This window comes from Hipposideros armiger, unplaced genomic scaffold (assembly GCF_001890085.2).
Source record: "Hipposideros armiger isolate ML-2016 unplaced genomic scaffold, ASM189008v1 scaffold_270, whole genome shotgun sequence".
Classification (NCBI taxonomy): domain Eukaryota; kingdom Metazoa; phylum Chordata; class Mammalia; order Chiroptera; family Hipposideridae; genus Hipposideros; species Hipposideros armiger.
The window spans coordinates 1,679,167-1,700,976 of NW_017731620.1; the positions used below are offsets into that span (position 1 = coordinate 1,679,167).

The following is a 21,810-nucleotide window of genomic DNA, read 5'->3' on the forward strand; positions in this document are numbered from 1 at the left end:
TGTTTTAGGGCAAAACGGATCAATGAGCACAACCATGACAGCCACCAAAGATAACCAGATACTCTCTGATGTACAAAACAACCATCACCCTACACTCCACATGTATAGAAATATCAATCAAGCACAAGGAGAAAAACAAACGAGCAGAAACAAAACAACGGCAATGAGAAAAGAAGAAGAAAAAAAACTTGCAGAAAAAACGGAAAGGAGGAGGTAAATCAAGCTATGACAAGGAAGCAGGAAAGAAGGGAGAATACAGAGAGAGAGAGAGAAAAAAAATATATATATATCTACACCCTCATATATATGGACATATATATCCACATATATGCACCTTTATATATGCCTATATAAAAATCTAAAATTATTAATGAAATCGAAAAATCCAAAAACAACCAACGGAAGCAATCAATGGGAAAACAAAAAAAAACAAAACCCCAGAACATCCAAGAGAACCCAATTAACAATAACAATATAACCTATCAAAAAAGAAACCCCAACTAAAAACATTAAAAAAAAAGGGAGAAAAAAACAAGAAATAACCAGTTTCAATCCTGGCTGAAGTCCGCCAAGCTCTCCCCAGGTTTTCCTCTGCAATACACACACTCCTGTGTGTCTTGTGGGGGCAGAGCCAGCTGCCTTAATATAGGTCTATTTTAGATAAGTGGAGTTATGAGGTATAATTGGTACTTTTTTTTTACAAAGTCAGTGTTATTTCTGTTCCTGCCTGTCCAGAGTCACTCTGATTCCTGTGCAGTGGACTGGATGTGCGTCTTCGGGTGCTCTTTCCACTGGGGCTGTTGGAGGGTGGGGGATGGAGTTTTCAAAGCTGCTGGTAGGCCTTCCTGTGCCTCAGCAGCCAAAGCTGTTCTGCTCCCACCGGCAGCCTTTTCTCATGTAAATTACTCAACCCCCAGGGAGTTGAAGCACCTTTGTTTTGACTTACTCTTCTCTTCAGGAATCAGTTTCAGGTTTTGGCAGGGAGGGGGCCAAGGTGTCTGAGGGGATGGGAGTGTGCACTTATCTACGCAGTTTATTTTTCCTTTAAGTACTCAGCTTGGGAGTCCCTTCGCTGCTCAGCGTGCTTTGTAGAGATTTGTTTTCTGTGCTCCAGCTGCTTAAACTGCTGTGGTTTGTAAGGAAGAACTCAGGAAGCCCCCCTCACCGCCGCCATTTTTCTAGACTCCCTATTATGGTTCTTATTAATGTCATCAGTGCCGTTCATGTTCTTTATCTTACTTAACTTTTCAGCCATATTTGGTACAATCCATTGTCCTCTTTTAAAAAATATTTTGTTGTTTTTCTGTTACAGTTGACATATAATATTATATTAGCTTCAAGTATATAACATAGTGATTAGACATTTATGCAACTTGTAGAGTGATCACCACAATAAGCCCGGTAGCCATCTGACACCATACATAGTTATTACCATATTATTGAGTATATTCCCTATGCTGTACTTTAAATCCCTGTGACTATTTTGTAACTATCAACTTGTACTTCTTAATCTCTTCACCTGTCTCCCCATTTCCCCTCTTATCTGGCAACCATCAGCTTATTCTCTGTATCTATAAGTTTCTTTCTGTTTTTTTTTTGTTGTTGTTGTTGTTGTTTTTTGTTTTTTGTTTTAGCTGAGTCATCCTGCCATCTGTTGGCAGCTCAGCGGCAGCTCTGCTTGGGCCGGGATTCGAACAGGCAACCCTGTTGCACAGAGCTCACACTCTTGAGCGAGCTCTTAACCAACTGAGCCTCTTGACTGGCCCTGGTTTCTTTCTGCTTTATTTTTTGTTTATTTTGTTTTTTAGATTCCACAAATAAGTGAGATCATAAGACATTTGTCTTTCTCTGTCTGACTTATTTCACTTAGCATTATACCTCGTAGGTTCATCCACATTGTCTCAAATGACAACAACAAGATCTCACTCTTTTTATGGCTGAGTAATATTGCAGTGTCTATATGTACCACATCTTCTTTATCCAGTCGCCTATTAATGAACACTTAGGTTGCTTTCATATCTTGACTATTGTAAATAATACTGCAATGAATATAGGGATGCGTATTTTTTAAAAACCATTTCTTCAGTTAAATATCCAGTAGTAGAATTGCTATGTCCTTCTTTGTCTCTTGTTAAAGCTTTTGTTTTAAAGTCTATTTTGTCTGACATAAGTATTGCTATTCTAGCTTTTTTTTCCTTTTTTAGTTTCCATTTGCATAAAATACATTTTTCCATCCCTTTATTTTCAGTCTGTGTATGTCTTTTAATCTGAAGTGAGTCTCCTGTTGGTAGCATATGTATGGGTCTTGTTTCCTTGTCCATTTAGCCACCCTGTGTCTTTTGATTGGAGCATTTAAACTACTTACATTTAAAGTAATTATTGATAGGTGTGTAGTTGTTGCCATTTTATTACTCATATTTTTAATCTTTTTCCTCCCCTTCCTTTCCTCCTCCTCCTCCTCCTCTATCTCCTTCTTCTTCAAGAAGTCCCTTTAAGATTCCTTGTAATACTGGTTTGATGGTGATGAATTCCTCTAGATTTTTCTTGCCTGGGAAGCTCTTTATTTCTCCTTCAATTCTAAATGACAGCTTTGCTGGGTAGAGTACCCTTGGCTATAGGTCCTTGCTTTTCTTCACTTAGAATATTTCCTACCAATCCCTTCTGGCCTGCAAAATTTTTTTAGAGAAATCAGCTGACAATCTTATGGGAGCTCCCTTGTAGGTGACTAACTGCATTTCTCTTGCTGCTTTTAAAATTCTATCTAACTTTTGACTATTTAATTATTATGTGTCTTGGTATGGGCCTCTTTGGTTTCTTCTTGTTTGGGACTCTCTGCACTTCCTGGACTTGTATGTCTATTTCTTTTGCCAGGTTAAGAAAGTTTTCAGTCATTATTTCTTCAAATAGGTTTTCAATTCCTTGCTGTGTTTTATCTCCTGCTACCCCTAGGATGTGAATGTTGACACACTTGATGTTGTCCCAGAGGCTCCTTAAACTATCCTCATTGTTTTTTCTTTCCTGATTGGGTGTTTTCTGCTACCTTGTTTTCCAAATCACTGCTTTGATCCTCTTCTTCATCTAATCTACTATTAATCCCCTTTAATGTATTCTTTATTTCAATTATTGTATTCTTCATCTGACTGATCCTGTTCTGAATTTCCTATCTCTATTTTTATGTCTCCTATCTCTTTTTAAAGTTGTCACTGAGTTCATTTACTCTTTCCCTAAGTTCACTGAGCATCCTCATAACCAGTGTTTTGAGCTCTGCATCTGGTAGATTGCTTGTCTCCATTTCATTTAGTTTTTTTTCTGGAGTTTTGTTCTTTTGTTTCATTTAGGACAGGTTTCTTTATTTTCCCATTCTCATCTCTCTCTCTCTCTCTCTCTCTCTCTGTTTTCTATGTTTTAAGACAATCTGTTACATCTCCAAGTCTTGGTAGAGTGGCCTTATGTGGTAGGTGTCCTGTGGCGCCCAGTGGTGTAGTGTTTCTGGTCACATAAGCTGGGTGCTCCAGGTGTGTCCCTTGTGTGGGTTACGTGTGCCCTCCTATTGTAGTTGAGACTTGACTGCTGTTGGCACGTCAGTGGGAGGGATTGACTCTCATGTTTATTTGCTGTGAGGACTGGCTGTGATGACTGTGGCAGAGCTGTTGTGCAGGGGCTGACCTCCCAGAACAGGATTTGCTTTAGTGAGGCTCTGGTGCCTACACAGTGTGCCCTTTGGGTGTGTTATTTGTGGAGGTTGTTGGGTGGTGTATTGGTGTGGTCTGAAGATTGCCACTAGTGTGTGTTGTTTTGGGCACCTCTTGGGAGGGGCTCTGGTGCAGGCCAAGGTCAACCACTGGCTGTGCCCAGCCCGGGACTACCTGGTATAAGCTACAAAGTGATCTACAGATGGTTGCCACTTGTGCTAGGCTTAGAGGCACCAGGGAGAGGCTAAACTGTGAACTGAGGCCAGCTGCCACTAGTACCAGGCTTGAGCTTCCTTAGCAAAAGACACAGGACATGATGAGGCCAGATGCTGTTTGTTTGGGGTTTCTAAACCTTTGAGAGACTTTAGGAAAGTTCACAGCATGAGCCAAGACAGGCTGTTAGTGTTAAAGAGCCACTGGGAGCAGCTTGGGTAGGCCCCCTTTTGGATAGGGAGGGGTTTTAGGGGATCACCAGGGCAGGGTGAAGGGTATTAACCAGGTTGATGGAGACTCAAAATTGATTCCTATCTGCGCTTGCAGGCTGGGTCAGAAAGGGCTCAACAAAGGACCAATGTAATCTTCCATCACTTCTGACTGGGGGAAAGCTGCCCCTTCAGCCATCATCTTGAAGCCAGACAATTCAGTTCCTCCCTATTTGTCCCTCAAGTGTTTCAAGTTGCTGCCCCAATGCTGGAGCTCAGAGTGATTGAGTCCACCAATAAGTAAGTCCATGAGTGGGCCCTTTGAGAGGAACACCTGGGACTCCAGCTGCCCTCTGTCTTACTCAGCCACAATTCCCACTGGTTTTCACAGCCAGAAGTTATGGAGACTGCTCTTCCTGGTGGTGGAACTGTAGGCTGGGGAGCCCAGTGTGGGGCTGGGACCCCCTCACTCCCCAGGGGGGCTGCCACAGCAGATATATCCCTCCTGATTTTTAATACCACACATGGATGTAGGACCTGTCCATTATGCATCTCCTACCAGTCTTCATGTAGCTTCTCATGTGTATCCTTAGTGATAGGACTTCTGTTCAGATAGTCTAAAGGCAGTTTTCAATGATGGTTGTTCTGTAGTTTAATTATAATTTTGATGTGGTAGTGGGAGGAGGTGAGTTTACCTACTCTGCCATCTTGACTGGAAGTCCCCACTGTGCTTTTTCTTGAGACACTCTCTTCACTTGACTTCCAGGATGCTATACTTTCTTGGTTTTACTTCTCCCTACTCGCTACTACCTCTTGCTCTCTTTTGCTGGTTTCCAACCTCTTACCATTGGAGTGCCTCAAGGCTTGGTTTTTGGATCTCTCCTCCATTACTCAGAGAGATTATCCAGTCTCATGTTTTCAATATCATCTCTATGCTGATGACTTCCAAAATTAAACTTCTAGCCTAGACCTCTCTCCTGAACTCCAGAATTCTTTGTCCAACTGGCTACTCAACGCTCCACTTTATTGACTAATACATATCCCAAGTATAACAAGTCAACACTCATTTCCCAATTGTCCCCCAAACCTGTTATTTTGCAGTCTTTGCCAGCTAATAAATGGCAGCTCCGTCCTTTCAAAATTTAAATCATATCATGCCATGCCTGCATGTAAAATACCTGTGTCTTTCCACTTGGATCTCCATGACCCATCCCTTGTCACTGCTCTCATACTCCGTTGTCTCTCATACTCTCTCCTCAGCCACATGGGTCACCCTACCCCAGGTGGCCATTATATCTGTCATTCCCAAATTCTGGATAGCTGTGCTTCACATGTATAAACTTCTACTTCTTTCAAGTATCACCTTCTTATTGAGGCCTTCCCTGGCCACCCTATCTAAAACTGCAACCCTGCCTCCCCATATATTCACTCCTAGCTTCCTTCTCTGCTTTATTCTTGGCCTTTTACTTACCATAAACACACTACATATTTGGCTTATGTATTTTGATTACTATAAATCTCCCCTCTAGAAACTGTTTTTGTTCACTCTTGTATCCCAGCACCTTGAACAGTGAGTAGCACAAAATAGGCTCTCAAAAAATATTATTTGAATGAATGAAGGTAATCAGTGATAATAAGAGCTAACTCTTAGGTAGAAAAGTAAATAACATAAATACTTCATAAATGTTAATGCATAATAAATGTTAATTATTTAAATTAATATATGCCCATGTGCATCTGTTGGAAGTAATTTTTAGATGGGAATTACAGGAAGGGAAGGAGAAATTTTAGTTAAAAGGGATGGTACATGGTTTTGCAAGTTAGCCTCAGGCAAGGTGAAGACCCTGGGAACACCGTAGAGTTTGGCCCAGCTTACCATCTCCCAGGACTGCTGAGGGGGTGAGAACATGAGGGAGGAAGGGGTTGAGAGGCAGGCTGGGACTTGTGTGAGTAGGGTCGTGGGGTCTGTATGCAGTGTTCTGGATGGCGTAGGCTGAGAATTCTAGACTTACAGATGGCTATGTGCTGATGTCCATCTCAAGTGTCTCTTCTAGGGCAAGAGTCAGGACTTCCAGTATTTGTCTATCTCTAGTGCTAGATGAGCACACCCTAAGCAAGAGAATCACTCTGAGTCCAGGGAAAGAGATTACCACATACATTTATATACTCTTCAATAGAATGCTTTGCTATCAAAATATAAATCCTCGTGGTGGGTGCAGAACCGGAGTGTCTCCATTATGCTGCTTTGTGCCTGACACATAGTGATGTTACATGTTTTTTCATTGTGAAAATAAATTCAGCTACATGTAGGTCATTCTTAATTTCAAAACATATCTTAAAGTGAAAAAGCAATTTTAAAAAGGTATTCTAATTCTTGAACTATAAAAGACATATATATAATTCTCCAAAGTCTTTGTATCTAGATGTAGCTATTTGATTAGCTGATATAGGCACAGTCCGTGAATAAAATTCCTTTGTAAAACATATCACCTTTGGTTTTTATAACACAAAGTTGATTTTCATGGATTTTTCCTAGGCTTCACTCATTGACTCCCTTTACGCCTATTAACCAGTCCTGGGGACAGAAGCTGTAAAACCGTTACTTCTCCCATTGACAGTGAACATAATGTGGGGAGATGCAGAGGAAGATACTGTGTTCTACACTAGTATCATCATATAATACTTTCCAAACCTTTGTCAGTTTCAGAGAGGAAATAATAGCAACCTGTACAATACTTGCCTCAGCTATTCTTCATAATTTTTATTGGTTCCCACATGGAATTTGAATTTTGCTTGCTACATTGCTGTAGGTGTGGCCAAGGACCTTGGATCTGTGAAGTTAATTAAAAAATAGGGTCTTATTTCTTTGAAAGTGGTGACTCAGACTCTGTATACTAGAGTGGGGAATATGTGTATATATGTATGCATGCATATGCATGTGTGGACAAATATGTATCTATACCACATATGCATGTATTATGAGAGAAGAAAAACATTGAAAATGACATATCATAAAAGAAGTGAGGAAAGGTATGAGAAGGGAAGGGGATTTTCATTCATTAATCTCCTCCTATGAACCAGGAACCCAGAAAAGAAGGCAATGGGGGGGAACAAATATGGAGGGATGCAATCACCTGGATATTAAAGAATGAACCTGTAAAAACCTCCTTCCTTAAAGGAGAGTGCTGTAAGAATGGATGCTGGCAGTCCATCAGGGAGCACTTGTCAAGTCATTCAGAGAACAAAAGGCTGTGGTGCCCTGACATTGGCTTTGTCTCCCTGAGGTGCTAGGCTGCTGTCTCACCATGAGATGACTTATCTTTGAAGTTCTGCTGAGCAGTCTAGATAGCATGACTTAAAAGTGCATGTCCCTAAACAGAGTTCAACTTCCCAGAATACAAATGTGCAGAGAACCAGACAGGGTCAGAAAAAACCATCCCAAGACATTTCCTTTTAAACCCTGGAAAATGCTACTTGTTTCCATAATTAAAAGGATCTTAGAAGACTATAGATTGGTGGGTTTTAGGTATTAGTATCAGGGTTTTTTTGTTTATTTTTTTTAAACAGGAGTACTTAAAATTTCTAAAGTTACATCTTTGTGATTCCTCTGATGGGCAGAGGGGTAGGTGACCTTGCAGAGTTCCTGAGCAGGTGGGAGGTAGGGTAAGGTCCAGTTGAACTCAGGACATGACAAAGAGAAAGGGATGAAAACCATAACCATTTTAGAGAGCTCTAAGGTAAGTCTTCAAAATCTATTTAGAAATTCCTAGTCAATTACAGGTTTTGCTTAGATGTCATTTTGGCTTTCTCCACTTCCACTGCTCCAGTATCACATCACATATCCTCAGCATCATTAGACTTATTATAGGAGCCTTTCCATCTCCATTTGCATTTTGGGATAGATTGCAATCATTTGGCCCAATTCTTCATCATTCTCTATATCCATGCTTCTTGCCATAAAACTTTTCAGGGTTCTCTCACTGTGTGCTGGTGACCTTCTGAGCCTCTTGATCTTGGGCTCAGCCATGTGATTTTCTTTGGCCAATAGGGTGTTTAGGAAATGTGATGCAAGCAGAAGCTTGAAATGGACTTGCACATTTGGGCTTGGTCTTCCGCCAAGGGAATAATGACAGATTTATGAAACTGTATACCATGTTCCAGCTAAGCCTGCCCTAAAGTAGAGCCCTAGCAAACACACAGAGACACAAATCAGCCCAGCTGAGACAAGCACAGCCACCTAGATCAACCCACCTCAAAAGAGTTGAACCCCACAGATGTGTGAAAAATAAATGTTTATTGATGGATGTCACTGGGGTTGTGTTGTTGCTCGTTACACAGCAAAGCCTCACTGATACAAATGCCACTTGACTTATGCTCCTCTTGTCTGGCAGAGAGACATTTCTAAAATGGAAATCCAGTTTTTCTATTAATAAAATTACTCTGCCTAAGCCACTTTAATGACTTTTTGTTACTGGACTGAATGGTATCCCCCCAAAATTCATATCTTGAAGTCCTAATCCCCACTACCTCAGAATGTGACCTAATTTGAAATAAGATCATTGAAAATGTAAACTGTAGTTAGCTGAGTTAAGATGAGGTCATATTGGAGTAGGGTGGACACTTAATTGCTGTGAATACTGTCCTGATCAAAAGGGGAAATTTGGAAACAGACATGCTCACAGGTAGAATACCATGTGCACATGAAGGCAGAGATCAGAATGATGTGTCTACAAACCAAAGAACACTAAGATTGCCAGAGAACTACCAGAAGCTAAGACAGAGGAATTGAACAGGTCTCCCTCACAGCTCTCAAAAGGAACGAATTCTACCAACACCTTGATCTCAGACTTGTAGTTCCCAAACTGTGAGATGAACAATTCCTGTTGTTTAAGCTACTCCTCACTAACTTTAGGATAAAGTCTAAACTCCTTCAGAAGGTATGGAAGTTTTTTATTTCTTTTTAAAAATCAAAGTATAGTTGACATACAATATTATATTAAGTTCAGGTATACAACATAGAGATTTGACATTTATAGACCTTAAGATGTGATCCCCACACTAAGCCTAGCAACCATCTCTCACGTTATCACAATGTTATTTGACTGCATGCCCCTTTGACATTTTCATCCATCCCCCCAACCTTCCTTCTGGCAACTATCAGTTTATCTGTTTCTATAAGTCTGTTTTTGTTTTGTTTGTTCATTAGTTTTGATTTTTAAAATTCCAAATGTAAGTGAAATTATGCTTGTATTTGTCTTGCTCTGTCTGACTTATTTCACTTAGCATAATACCCTCTAGGTCCATCCATGTTGTCACAAATGGTGAGATTTCATTATTTTTTATTGCTGAGTAATATTCCCCTGAAAGTCCTTTCATAAGCTGGTCTCTGGCCATATTTATGGTTTCATCCCTCACTGTATCCCAGTGGCTTCAGCCTTACCCCATTCTGTAGCCATGCAGAACTATCTACAGTGTTTCCATCAACTGCTTCAGAGCTTTTGTCAATGCTATAACTTGGGCCTCAAATGCTGCTCCTTCTGCTTTCTAATCCTCTGCTAGATTCCACATGATTACCTAATTAACTTATATTTGTATTTCAAGCTCCAGCCTGGCATCATCTCTGGAGACTTTCTTTTCACTTTCCCAATCCTAACTATGAGAGAACACCCTACTGAATGCTCCCCGAACACCACATAGAGATATTTCTATCACAGTCCATTATAAACCTTATCTTCATCAATAGACTTGATAATGAACTTATTAAAGGCAGGGTCACATACTATCTGTCCTTTTATACCTAGTACCTAGCACAATGCTTGGCATAAAGAGGCTGTGCAGGAAATGTTTATATGAGTGTTCATGTGCAAATAACCAAACAGATGTGTTCTTGGCATATGGAAGATACATTCTGCTTGTGTGACAACTGGCAATTGAATTTACTTGGAAGCAAAAGCACCCAATTAAAGACAAAACATCACTTCCTTGTTCTTCTTCATTTCCTTCTCTTTATACAACTACCCAAACTCACATGCTTTTTAATGCTTTTAGATGTGACTGAGTTATTAGGCCTTTCATCTTAAAGACTGACAGTCTACGTTCCACATTTCTCAGGAGGGAAAGACTATTATAACTATATTTTTGCTTACCAAGAGAATTCTTAATGGTTATCCTGGAGGGGAAAAAAATCTATAAATATCCAGCCTATAATGAAGCCTTAAGCTTAGTTTCTTCCTTTGCTAATGAAATTCTTTCTGAGTGCACTGCCAGCATTGCTATATAACCATTACACTGAGAAAAGAGATGAAGTCTGTAGTGAATCTTTTCTTTTACCTGTTTAGTCCTCATTTTGGAATCCGATGACAGATTGTTGTAGGTATAATGTGCCTGTGTGACTCCGCAGAAGAGAACAGCAACTATCCCTGAAATTCAAAAACACATCAGTCAAAATCAATTTTCTTTTCCACCTAAGTCAAAGGGTTGGGCTATACCAGGTATAGAAGATAGACTTGGTGATGGCAGTTAAAACAGCTAAGAAGTACTATGATAATGCTACTTGCTTTAAGCATGGGTCTGGCAGGATAAAACTTAAAGGAAAAAACCTGAAGAAAAGTATTAAGAAGTAGGTTCTCCCTGGGGATAATTGATCCCTTTGTCACGAGTTAGGAAAGTTATACTTGGGAAAACATGAAAAAAAGATGGTATAGTCAACTTCTCATGGCCAGTGCCAACTACTGGCTGCATCTTATACTAAATGCTGGCATATCTGCTAAGACATTTGCTTTCCATGGGAGACCTTGAAGAATCTGAAGAAGTTCTTGTCATACCATAATTTAGTATTGAAACTACAAGTCACAAACCTAAGAAATCTACAAGGGTTTTGTTGTCCTCTCCAGTCCTTCTATTTGCCAAATGACAAAGAGGAAGAGTTCCTTGATTGCCTCTACTACACCCAGCTTTAAATGCTATATGAAGCCTCCCATACACTAGATGCTACTTGGGGACCAAGAGGTAGCCACAATGGGAACAACTTTTCCCTGGGCTCTGTTAGTCTCTGTGTTATTGCCCCAGGACTGTGGTGCGAGCTGCATTCTACTTTGGATTAAATATTCAGTTAATTATTGGAAATTGGCCATAGAGGAGGGCTTTGGGAAAAACACAAGATGTAAGTATTCCTCAACTCAGACCAAGGGGATTGAATGAAATTTTAAGCAGCAGAATCTTTTCAACTAAAAACACTCATAAATTAAGTGCTGATGATTCTTAAGAGTATAGAGATATGTGAACTGAATACTGACATTTCAAATGAATCTGCAATAAAAAATTTTAAAGAACCAAGCTTATTTTTTAATATGTAGACTGTACACTTTTATTTATATTTTGGTTATTTTTGGATTGGTTTTCAATAAAATATTGCTGAGACATATTTACCTAATACAAGTACCTAGATATTTATATTACATATTTCTTTTTAATATTATGCATCAAAATTTTAGGCAAAAGAATAAAAACAACCAGAAATTTTTGCCAAGAAATTTATATATGCACTAAGTATTTCTATACATTTTGGGGTAACATCTCAGTTTCTTAGCTTCTCTTCAGAAATTCTAAGGAAAAATGCTTATCAAATATTACATTTTACTACTCTTCACAGAATTTCTATTGAAAATCAACCAATGACAGGGAAATGGTTAAGGCACTGAGGCTCTTCATGTACCCTGAGGTATAGGAGGATTGCCAAGCAGGTTGTTTTGGCATCAAATATTTGTCTTTCTTTCTTTAAAAATGTAATTGATCCATTTCTGCTGCTTCTTTAGTCTCCTGGAGATTTTTCTTGGTGAGGTTTAGGTGGCACTCCCACCATTGTGGAAATGTTTTGACTGTATATTGGCATGGGGAGAAGGAGTGAATGAAAATGGTGGGAGCATGTGTGGGTTGTGCATAAATGCATTTTGAGAGCAAGAAGAGGGTACAGAGAAGTTTTCCACAGGATAGGGAGGGCACTAAGGTTGGCTGAACACCTACTGCAGGCAAGACTGCAAGTTTTATTTGCACCATTTTATTAATTGCATTAATTTATTAGCTCACAACAGGTTTAGCCTGAAGAGGTTAACCAGATCCTCCACTTGTCTTCCCTTTCTCAGTAACAGCATCTCCATTTCTCCTGCTGCTCAAGGATAAAACTTTGGGATCACCTTTTACTTCCCCTCTCTGTACATCAGTGATTGTTGTTGGCTTGTCCTTTGAAACTTACCCTGAAACCAACCACTTCTCAATACCTCCAACCCTAACATCTTTTTCTAAGCCACCATCATGTTTTTGCCTGGATTACAGCAGTATTTGTTTAATAAATTAATGAATATTCCTATCCCCATGTAACAAATAAGCTAAATTAATTTACTCAAGGTCACCTTGAAAGTGGCAGAGCTGAGATTTAAATTCGACAAATTCCTTGTGCTTTTCTGCCTGCATCAGACCATCCATGAACATTTTAAGGTAATCTTAAACTATCTAAAAATATCATCTCTGATGTTCCAGAGAAATAGAGATTTGATGATGAAGATGACATATCTGAGCTGGCTGGGCATCTTGTTTGAGAATATTTTCTCTAGTAACTCCATTAGTTTTCATTTTCTTGCCTCTTTTAGAACACTAACTGGCAGTGTTTCTGCTAACACTTATGGAGTTCAATATGGATATGACACACAAGGAACAAACAATAAAGAGTGTGCCTATATGACCAGAGGCTTGATGTAATTAAAGTACCTAAGTTGATCTGATCCTTAGTGTTAGCATACATAGTCATAACTCTATACCTTGGTAATTAATTATCTCACACAAATTACTGTAATTAGTATGACTTTTACAAGCCAAAACACATTTTGAAAATGTCTCATATAAATGCCTTTATTATTTATCAAATTCTTTGCCATCTAAACATATTTAGAGTTGCCAGTTTTCTACCTTACAGAAGTGCATTTGAGTTATCATTATAGTTTTACACATCTATGCCTGCTAGCACTAGCTGTTAAGCCCACTGTTATGAGGGGCCCCAGACAACTCTCTTACATGCTTTGGATCTCAGATTCTCAGGTGTACAAAGGACGGGGAGAGAGACCAAGTGTTCTTTGGGCCAGTCAGCAAACTAGAATCTGTGATCCTGGGGCTGGGGCTCTGCTCCCACATCTTTCTTTGCTAGAGCTGCTGTGCTCTGCCAGGATGGAGCCCCAGAAGGGCCGGGATGCAGGAGAGGAGAAAAGGCCTTGCTCCTCCTTCCCATCTGCCTTCTGTTCTTGTCAGCTACATTTCAGCGGTGGTGCTTCACCATGGCTTTGGCCTTTGGTTCTTCACCATGGCTTTGGCCTTTGGTTCCACCCCTGTTTTCTGTTTTTTGGGGTTTTTTCCTGTACTTCCAGAACAGCCTTAGGAGACCCCTCAAAGAAATCAGCAGCAAACAGGCCATGTCCTCAGAGGTCCAGGTCCCAGATCAGTGGTATTCTTTTAAGAGTTTCTAGATTCTCTTCCCTTTGCTCCCTCCTATCTCAGGGGTCACACACTTGTGTCCTACAAATACTACCTCTGTGTTGCCTCAGAGTCCCCTATATACTTCTTCAGCTCTCCACCACCTGTATTAAACTTTGTCAATGGCCAGCCAGTTCCTCCTTCCTGACCAGATCTTGAGCAGTAGCCTCCTGTGGGTCCCTTCTCATTCTAAATCTTGATGGTTTTCTGAAACCACTGACAGTTTGTCATTGAAAATAAAATACATCCTGTATCCTCCTGTATAACTGGAACAGTGGGGGATACCAATAGCAGCTGAGATGCCATGCCAAGTTCCAAAGGACTTGACTTAGTCTTATTTCAATCTTACGTATGGATGGGGATTGGTATTTTAAAAAATGATGAGTTTGAGCCACTAGATTGGAACAAGCGGCTGGGGTAGGAGTAAGTTAGGCTTATAACTAAATTAAAGAGGGATTACCCAGACTCTGCCATGTGTCTTCTGATTCCCAGTCATATAATCTTTCCAAAATGTGAGTGCTATCTCCCAAAGAAGCTCCTGCCTAAAAGTGTGAGAATTTCCCCCATTATTTGAAATGTTTGGGTTGAATGATCATCTGCCAGAGCTTTGTAGAAAGAATTCTTTTCATAAAGTAGACGTTTGGATATCCTCCAATTCTGTGGGCCTGTTATTTTCCTATATATTATTTTATTAATTCACTAGGATTAACACCTCAGTTTGTTTTGTTTTGTTTTTTCTTCTTTATTTTTAAGTTCAGGGCAAGGAAACAATAATGGTTTCAAATGAAGCCTTTAGACATTTTGAATAGAGGTGACCCAATTGTTTCAAAAAGTAAAGACAAGATAAACTTATGGACTTTCAAATATTCTTTCAAATTTAGACAGACAACCCTTCTAAAGTAAAAAAATTTAAATATCATTACTGCAACTTCTAATTATAAAAACTTAATTATTTTCAATTAAGCTAGAGGTTTAAACTCAGGATGTTTCCCTTGTGTAGAAAAGGACATCTCTAAATCTCTAGACCACAAACTTTCAGGTCAAAGGATATTGAAAATGGGTAATTCTGCTGTTTGCATCCAAGTGACAGACACAGGTTGCCTCAGAGAAAACCAATTCTTTCTTTTCTCTTACTGCTGTTTCTTGCCCCTCGGTCTTGCTTGTCCTTGTCACTCCTGGGCAGTGCTTAACTTTAAAGCATATCCTACTGTCCCCATACAGCTACTTGACCCCACCTGGAAGCACAACTGTGGCTCAAGAACCTGCATTAGGCAGGAGAGATTCAAAAACTCTACCTAATATCTATGAAATGTTAATGTACAACCAAATCACCTGGGAATCTCGTTAAATGCAGATTCTACTTCAGCAAGTTTGAAATGGAACCCAAGTCTGTGCATCAGGGATGTCCAGATGTCCATGCTACTGGCACCTGCATCACACCTTAAGAAGCATATCTCTGACCAACACTTTGGTTTTAAGTATCACTCTTGTTATGGCTTGGCTTTGATCTTGTATAGTCCTAAAAAAAGACTTTGCCTTATTTTTGCCCCTTAAACATTTTGTCTTCTAATTAGATGACAGCTCTACAGGATCAACACAATTTTTATTACTTATTTTTCTTGGCTTATAAATGTCTTTTGCTAACTATAAAAATATTTTAAAATTATATTTTTGTGTTTAATTCTCCATATTTTCATTCTGTGGCTTTCCAGAATTGACACGATTCTATGAAGTAATTTTAGTTTCATGGAAAAATTATCTATCAAAGACATCTGAGAAGTTTAAAATTTTGTTCTTTATTTTTAAATTATTTATTCTTAATCCCAGCAAAAATAATGTGAGATAAATTAGTTGCATGGGATAAAACTGATGATTTTATTATCAAATAGTTCAATAAATTCTTTCCCCTTCCAAAAAAAAGCAGATAAATGACACCCTTCTTTGATCACAATGTTATAAAATTGAAAATTAACAAAAAAGTTTAGCTGTGTAAATATGTCCATTAGGGATTTTTAACTGTATTCTTCTAAATAACATTGAAGTTGAAGATGAAATCAAATTTGGAATTTTAGTTTATATAAAAATAAATAACAATAAGTACAGTACATTCCTTACCAAAACCAATGGGATAGAACAAAAGAATTATTCAGAGGAAAGCTTATAGTCTAACATGCATTATTTTAATTAGGAAAAAATTAAAGGGACTATTTAGCTCAGGAAGCCAGACAAGATACATAAAAGTAGACCCCCAAAAAAGTAGAATTAAAAATTTAATAAAGAAAAAAATAGCCAAAGAGAACATTTAAAAACTAGCTTTGGTCAGTAAAATGAAGAGTTGTAACATAACTGTGGCCCATGCCTCTCAGGCCCTGGGTCCCTCTTGTCTCCATCCTTTATAGGCTGCCATTCTCTGGCCAATGGCTGCAGGTAGAAAATGGATGATGCTGGCCAATGGCTTTACCCATTTAAGACTCAGTTTTATCATTTGGATAACACCCATGTGTTTTACAGATGTGTTCTAAGTATAAAGCACCTGATGGATGTTAAAATGCTTCATAAATTAAACACTAATGGATAAGTAAATATCGGGTTTCACTAAAATTACTAGAAGTGGATGAAAGGAAGAGGACATGAAAAGAAGGAATAACCTAGAGAAGCTCATTTCAGGGATAAACGCAATAGCATTTCCTATTCAACAAGTTGTTGGGGGAAAATACAAAGCATCTAGTATGGGTCTGGCACATTCTATGACCTTAATCATTATTTGTTGCATTCTCTTTCATATTAACTCCTACACTAAGAAAAATCTGGTGAAAATGTGTTCCTTACTCCTAGTAATCCAAATTTAAACAATTCTCAGTAACACCCCAGTTAAGGTACCACATTTTTGTAAGTTAACATGGGTATCTGTTATTCATCCACTCAGATGTTATTTATCTATTGAGGTCATTCAATAAGCACAGCACAAGTCATGGCTGTGGGGACAGAAGAATGAATAAACCCAGCCCCAGACCTCGAGCGGATTTATGTCTCCTTACAGAGACAGCACACAAAGTCGTCTAATAGGGGGTAGAATGTAGTAGGCAACAAGAAAATAGGAATCCTAAGAGGGAGTGATTTCTTTCGGGCTGGGGAAGATGGAAGAGAGATGAGGTGAGTTTACCTAAAGGATGCATTTGGGTCTTGAAAGATGAGAAGTGTCTAGGGGTCCACAGTGGAGAATTCAATATGAGTGAAGGGAGAGAGGTAGGAGGCTGTGAGGCATGTATGAGAAACAGGCAGTTTATCAGCACACTCTGGATTTTAATCCATTGTAGAGAACAAATACACATAGAATTAATAATTATATTTTTAAAATACAAAACTTAATAGAAGAAGCAACTAATACACTCTATGCTCAAAATAGTCAAACTAATTATTATTAGTATAAAAGCACTTTATCTTGCATGCTTTATTAGTCCTAACATTCATAAAAAAATTAGAAATATAAAACACCTATATACACATATCTATCCTCTCATGGTCAACATTACTTCATTTTTTTCCCAACAGAAGTAAAAACTGATCATTCTGTTTCCATCTCTGCTGGCAAAAAACAAAACAAAACAAAACAGTCATGAAATGCAATTGCTAAGTTCATGTCCGAGCTCTTGAATTCAAGTTGTATTTATGAGGCCCTGTATCAATGACAAGTGGGACCAAGTACATACATTCAGGTCTACAGGGAGTGGGACATGTTCAAAAATATTTGAGACCTAAAATAAATAACAGAGCTCTGAAAGAAATAAAAAAGTGACCTAGAGAAAGTAAAAAGAGTTTCTGACGCATGTGTGTGCACAAGGTTGCTTTTCAGTGTCTGCACAGTGAGATTTCAGTGGAAGGCAAGATCCCTGAAGGGCTGGCAGCAGAGACTCATTTATGCCATTTTGAACAAGAACTAGAAACAACACTTTGTAATACTAGCTAAAAGAGCTGTTTGAGAAACCACAAAGAGGTACACAGTTACATTCAAATTACTTGGCAAGAGAAGACATTTAGGAAACAGCATAGGAAGGTCTGTAGTTCTTTGGGAAAAATAATGATTCAGCTAGCAAGTAAATTCGTTCCAGAGAGATTGATTTTCAGAGGACAATTAACATCTTTTGGTTAACAGAGTACCATTTACACTGTTCTCCTTGATTCTCACTTCTGGGCCCTCGTAGAAAAGTACTACTAAATATTGTATATGTGTATGTGTATGTATAAACATATGCTTACATGATCAAGGTTCAATGTGTGGTTGTAAATTATACATAAAAAAATGTATTACACTGGGTGTCAGGAGACCTGGAATTTATTTGTCATAGTTCAGACACTCAACTAGTTGGATGACTTGTGAAATTTAAATTCATTGCCCGGTCCACTGTTTTCTTCCTAATGAATGAAAGAAGATGGTTTGCATTAGTATTCTTCAGACTGAGGTATACAAGAAAGCCCACTGAACAGTGGAAGAAAATAGAAAAACTTCATAATTTTTAATTAGATTTTTGTGTACTCTAAAGTATGTAAGTACCCTTATAGGCCAAAAAAAAAAAAACCTATTCTTGTAGGCAGATAGGTACATGATAAAGCTATTTTATTTTATATTTTGCCAATAAGTGTCAAGTAACTCTGGCAAACACTGCTCTGAATGACCTCTAAGCATATTCCAATGTTGAATGCCTGTGATCTCAATGGTTCAGTTTTTACATGTGTGTCAAGTTCTGAGTATATGGAATTGAAGAATTACACAGGGCCCCAGAGCTTCACGTTGACTTCCTGTCACCTGGAATACCTGCTCTCTCCCTCTTGACCTAGATCTCCTCAAGGACTGGGCTTACCTCTTCCCTCTTTGCCTTGCCCTCAATGCCCTAACAGTACCCAGCAGACATCAGGTGCTCAAATGTAAGTTTGTCAAAGGAATAAATCTAGAATTCAAGAAATATTTATCTGCTTTGAAAAGAGACCATGGGAGAAATTAGTTTTTGATCCTCACGTACAAGTAGATATTTATTTGGATCTGTTAGTGGCACAGTCCATTTTCTTCTAATATTTAAATTTTCTTATCAAGACTACTGTCACCTATAGTCTCTGTTATTGATAACGTTATTCAGTAGTTCTTCTCTCATTAAAAGTTGATGAAGCCTTCAGATACAGAAGCTGAAAAATAAACACCTGTCACATGGAGCATAATTTTCTTTGACATTAAATACAGACTTGAGGGGTTTCTAAGGTTGAAGAATATTGCATTTTTGGACAGGAAATATTGATTATATCATCAGAATGCAGAAAGAAAGTGAGTGAGAAAGAAAAAATGTGTCTTGCTCTCAGGCAGTACTCAGAGGGGTTTTAAGGTTGATGGGTTATTTTTCCATGCCACACTTTTATTTATTTTTGATCTAGTAAAAAGAGACATTTCTGACAGGTTTCCTACCACCACCGTTGAACATGAACCTGGAACTGAGAAGTCAAAGATTTAACGAAATAGAAAACTCCTTTAGGGAATATCAACAATTCCAAGTTTCCAAAGAGTGCAATTCCTGTCTATTTCACCATATTTGGCAACACCACACTGGCAGATTAATCATAAGAGCATCAAAACAGAAAACAGCATGGATCTATAGTCTTATTTCTGGTTTATCCAATGCAGAGTGTACTCAGGTTTTTAAGAGTTACTTCATGGCTATATTGCAAGGTTTATAAATTTCCATTTAAAACAGAAATCTCCTTCATAATGTAGTAGTATTTATGCTAATTAACTTGCGGTCTGGAGAGGGAGAAAAATCCTTTTTCACTTAGATCTCTGGCATTCCACCTCAAATGTTGGTGTTCATCAGGCTGACCCCCTCTTTTCAGTTTTCATTTCCTTGGAGACAGCTGATAAATTTACACCAATGTCACCTAAATCTCCAATTAGCAACCTCACCCAGAATACCTATGTCCAATTGTCCACTGTACTTTTCCATGTAAAGTTCTGCACTTGTGTAAAATCCAGAAGATTTTTGAATGAACTCGCTTTTTGTGTCTCCCTTTCTACTACATGTATTCATTCACTATAGTCCCCATTTTGTGAAATAAGCCATTGATTGAGTTGATATAGGGATCTTGGAATTATCCTTGACTCCTCTTTCTCCTTCACCTGTGTGTTGTATCTTTGTGCCACCTGTCTTCTGACAATGTTCTACATCCCATGCAGAATATAGGTTCTTGAGAAAGAACTTTTTCTTTTACCCTCTCCCTTCTGCCACCATGAGAAGATGTTAAATGATGACCAAAAGCATCTGCAGTGAAGAAAGCAGGAGTAAATTTGTCCACAACTCAACTTACATGTGCAAGGTTGTATGACTATTGCAAGATGGGCTGTTTGATTCATGAAAGTGCAGGTGTGAGTTCATGAGCTCTCACGTGAGGAGATGTACTTTACACCTGCATTTATTGCAATGGAATTGTTGCATACTTGCCTTTGTCTCAGTGTGTTGGTAACTAATTCCCGTGGGATTTTCGGGTGCCTATTACTACATCTTGAATGTCTAATATTTTCAGCCTCCGGGTTTTATTTTTGGCTTGGAAAACACTCAGTGCACCTAATTTGTTGGTGAATTATTGGCTAATTAGGTTAAATTTACATGGTCCTGTCAATGTGAAAGCAAAAACAGTTTTAAGCTAAGAGATGTTCACTAAGGACATGCACTTAGAAGCTCAAACTGGCCTGATTTGGTTTGAGAAATCAATCAAACTAAATCCCCTCCTGGTGATTTGCTTTATTTACTGAGATCTAGAAATATATTTCCCATCCAGTCATGCAATGCATCAGTGGCAAGCCAAATGCAGTACATTCATTTTTGTGCTAAAATCCTTCTTAAGAGTTCCAGACAAAAATTTGCCAAGCTGAGGGGTGATGGAGATGAGAAGTAATCAGCCAACATACTCAGATGAAGTAAAGTCTCAACGTGTCCAGTGATAGTCATTTCATTTGGTAATCTTTCCTTCTTTTCTATTGTAAAAACAAAACTTTCCTGAGTTCTCCTTCTCCTGACTACTTACCCTACAACAGCCTTGTAAGAGCTAATGCGATGGATAAGCAGGACCTGAGCTTTCCAGTGTCAGCTTTTCCTTAGCATGACAATGTAATCAGGCCCTTTTCGCATGAAACCAACAAGAGAACATCCCAGGGTGATGGAACTGAGGTGAGTTAACTGTTTCTGTTGTGCTTGACCTACGTGTGCTGAATACTCCTCTCTCAGATATCTTGGTTAATTCCTTAATGAATGGGCCAGAGCATCACTTGTGTTTACCTGCCTATGTTTAAAGTTTTTCCAGTTTCTTACTCTCTAGAATCATACTACAAAGCCCAACAGCAACAGCAATCAGGATTTTTTTTTCTCTCAGATTTTTACATGTTTATTTGCTTAGATGGAAATCATTGTAAATTGAGTAAAAGCATGGGCTATACTGTTTAACTTTTTATATGAGAAAACAAGGTATGCCAATGGATTCCCTCCCCCTTCTTTGCCTCCAATGGACATAAAATATGCCCCAGGAATCTAAAAATGGAAGCTTGTTTTATTCCAGCAGTGCCTGGAAGCAGGGAAATCATTAGATGTGGTGTCATTGTTGCCATTAGAAACCTTACTCTTTGGTTGTTTAATGACAGTCCCTGAAAGTTTGCTTCTGGCAAAAACCTGACCCCCAAAGTATCAGCTGGAAAACAGATTATAAAAATGAATTTTCAAACAACCTGTATAGCTGTGCTTTTTTTGGTTATCTGTATAAACTGAAAAGCAGTGTCTATGACACAATTTATTTTTCATTAGAGATTGTACTATAAATAACACTGCTGAATTATTTTCAATATTTAATTTAAAATAATGGCTCAGTAACCTAATGACTTTTAGAAAATAGGCCTCTGTTCAAAAAAATTCTACCTGATCAGAAGTTAGGTACACATGTGTACCAGGCACCTCAGAGAGAGATTCCCTTGTGGTCATGCATTTACTCAATAACCACATTCTGTATAGTACAATGTCCTTCCATTACAAAGTAATAAATGCCTTTTTACTTTAGCAGTAACAAAAATTGAGATACCAATTAATAGGATGACTTATTCCAATCCCTCAGCAAGTCAGTAGAAGAACCAGAAACCAGAGACATACCCTTCA

General features: G+C 38.5%; 1 protein-coding gene across 1 annotated transcript in view; it reads right to left on the reverse strand.

Annotated features, from left to right (window-relative positions):
* The window catches only part of SLC9A9 (solute carrier family 9 member A9), a 613,140-nt gene that overhangs the window by 317,623 nt on the left and 273,707 nt on the right, over nt 1–21,810 (reverse strand). Inside the window, exon 9 of the mRNA XM_019656952.1 lies at nt 10,445–10,533. Within this exon, the coding sequence (XP_019512497.1) occupies nt 10,445–10,533 (89 nt within the window). The remainder of the gene's footprint in view (nt 1–10,444; nt 10,534–21,810) is intronic.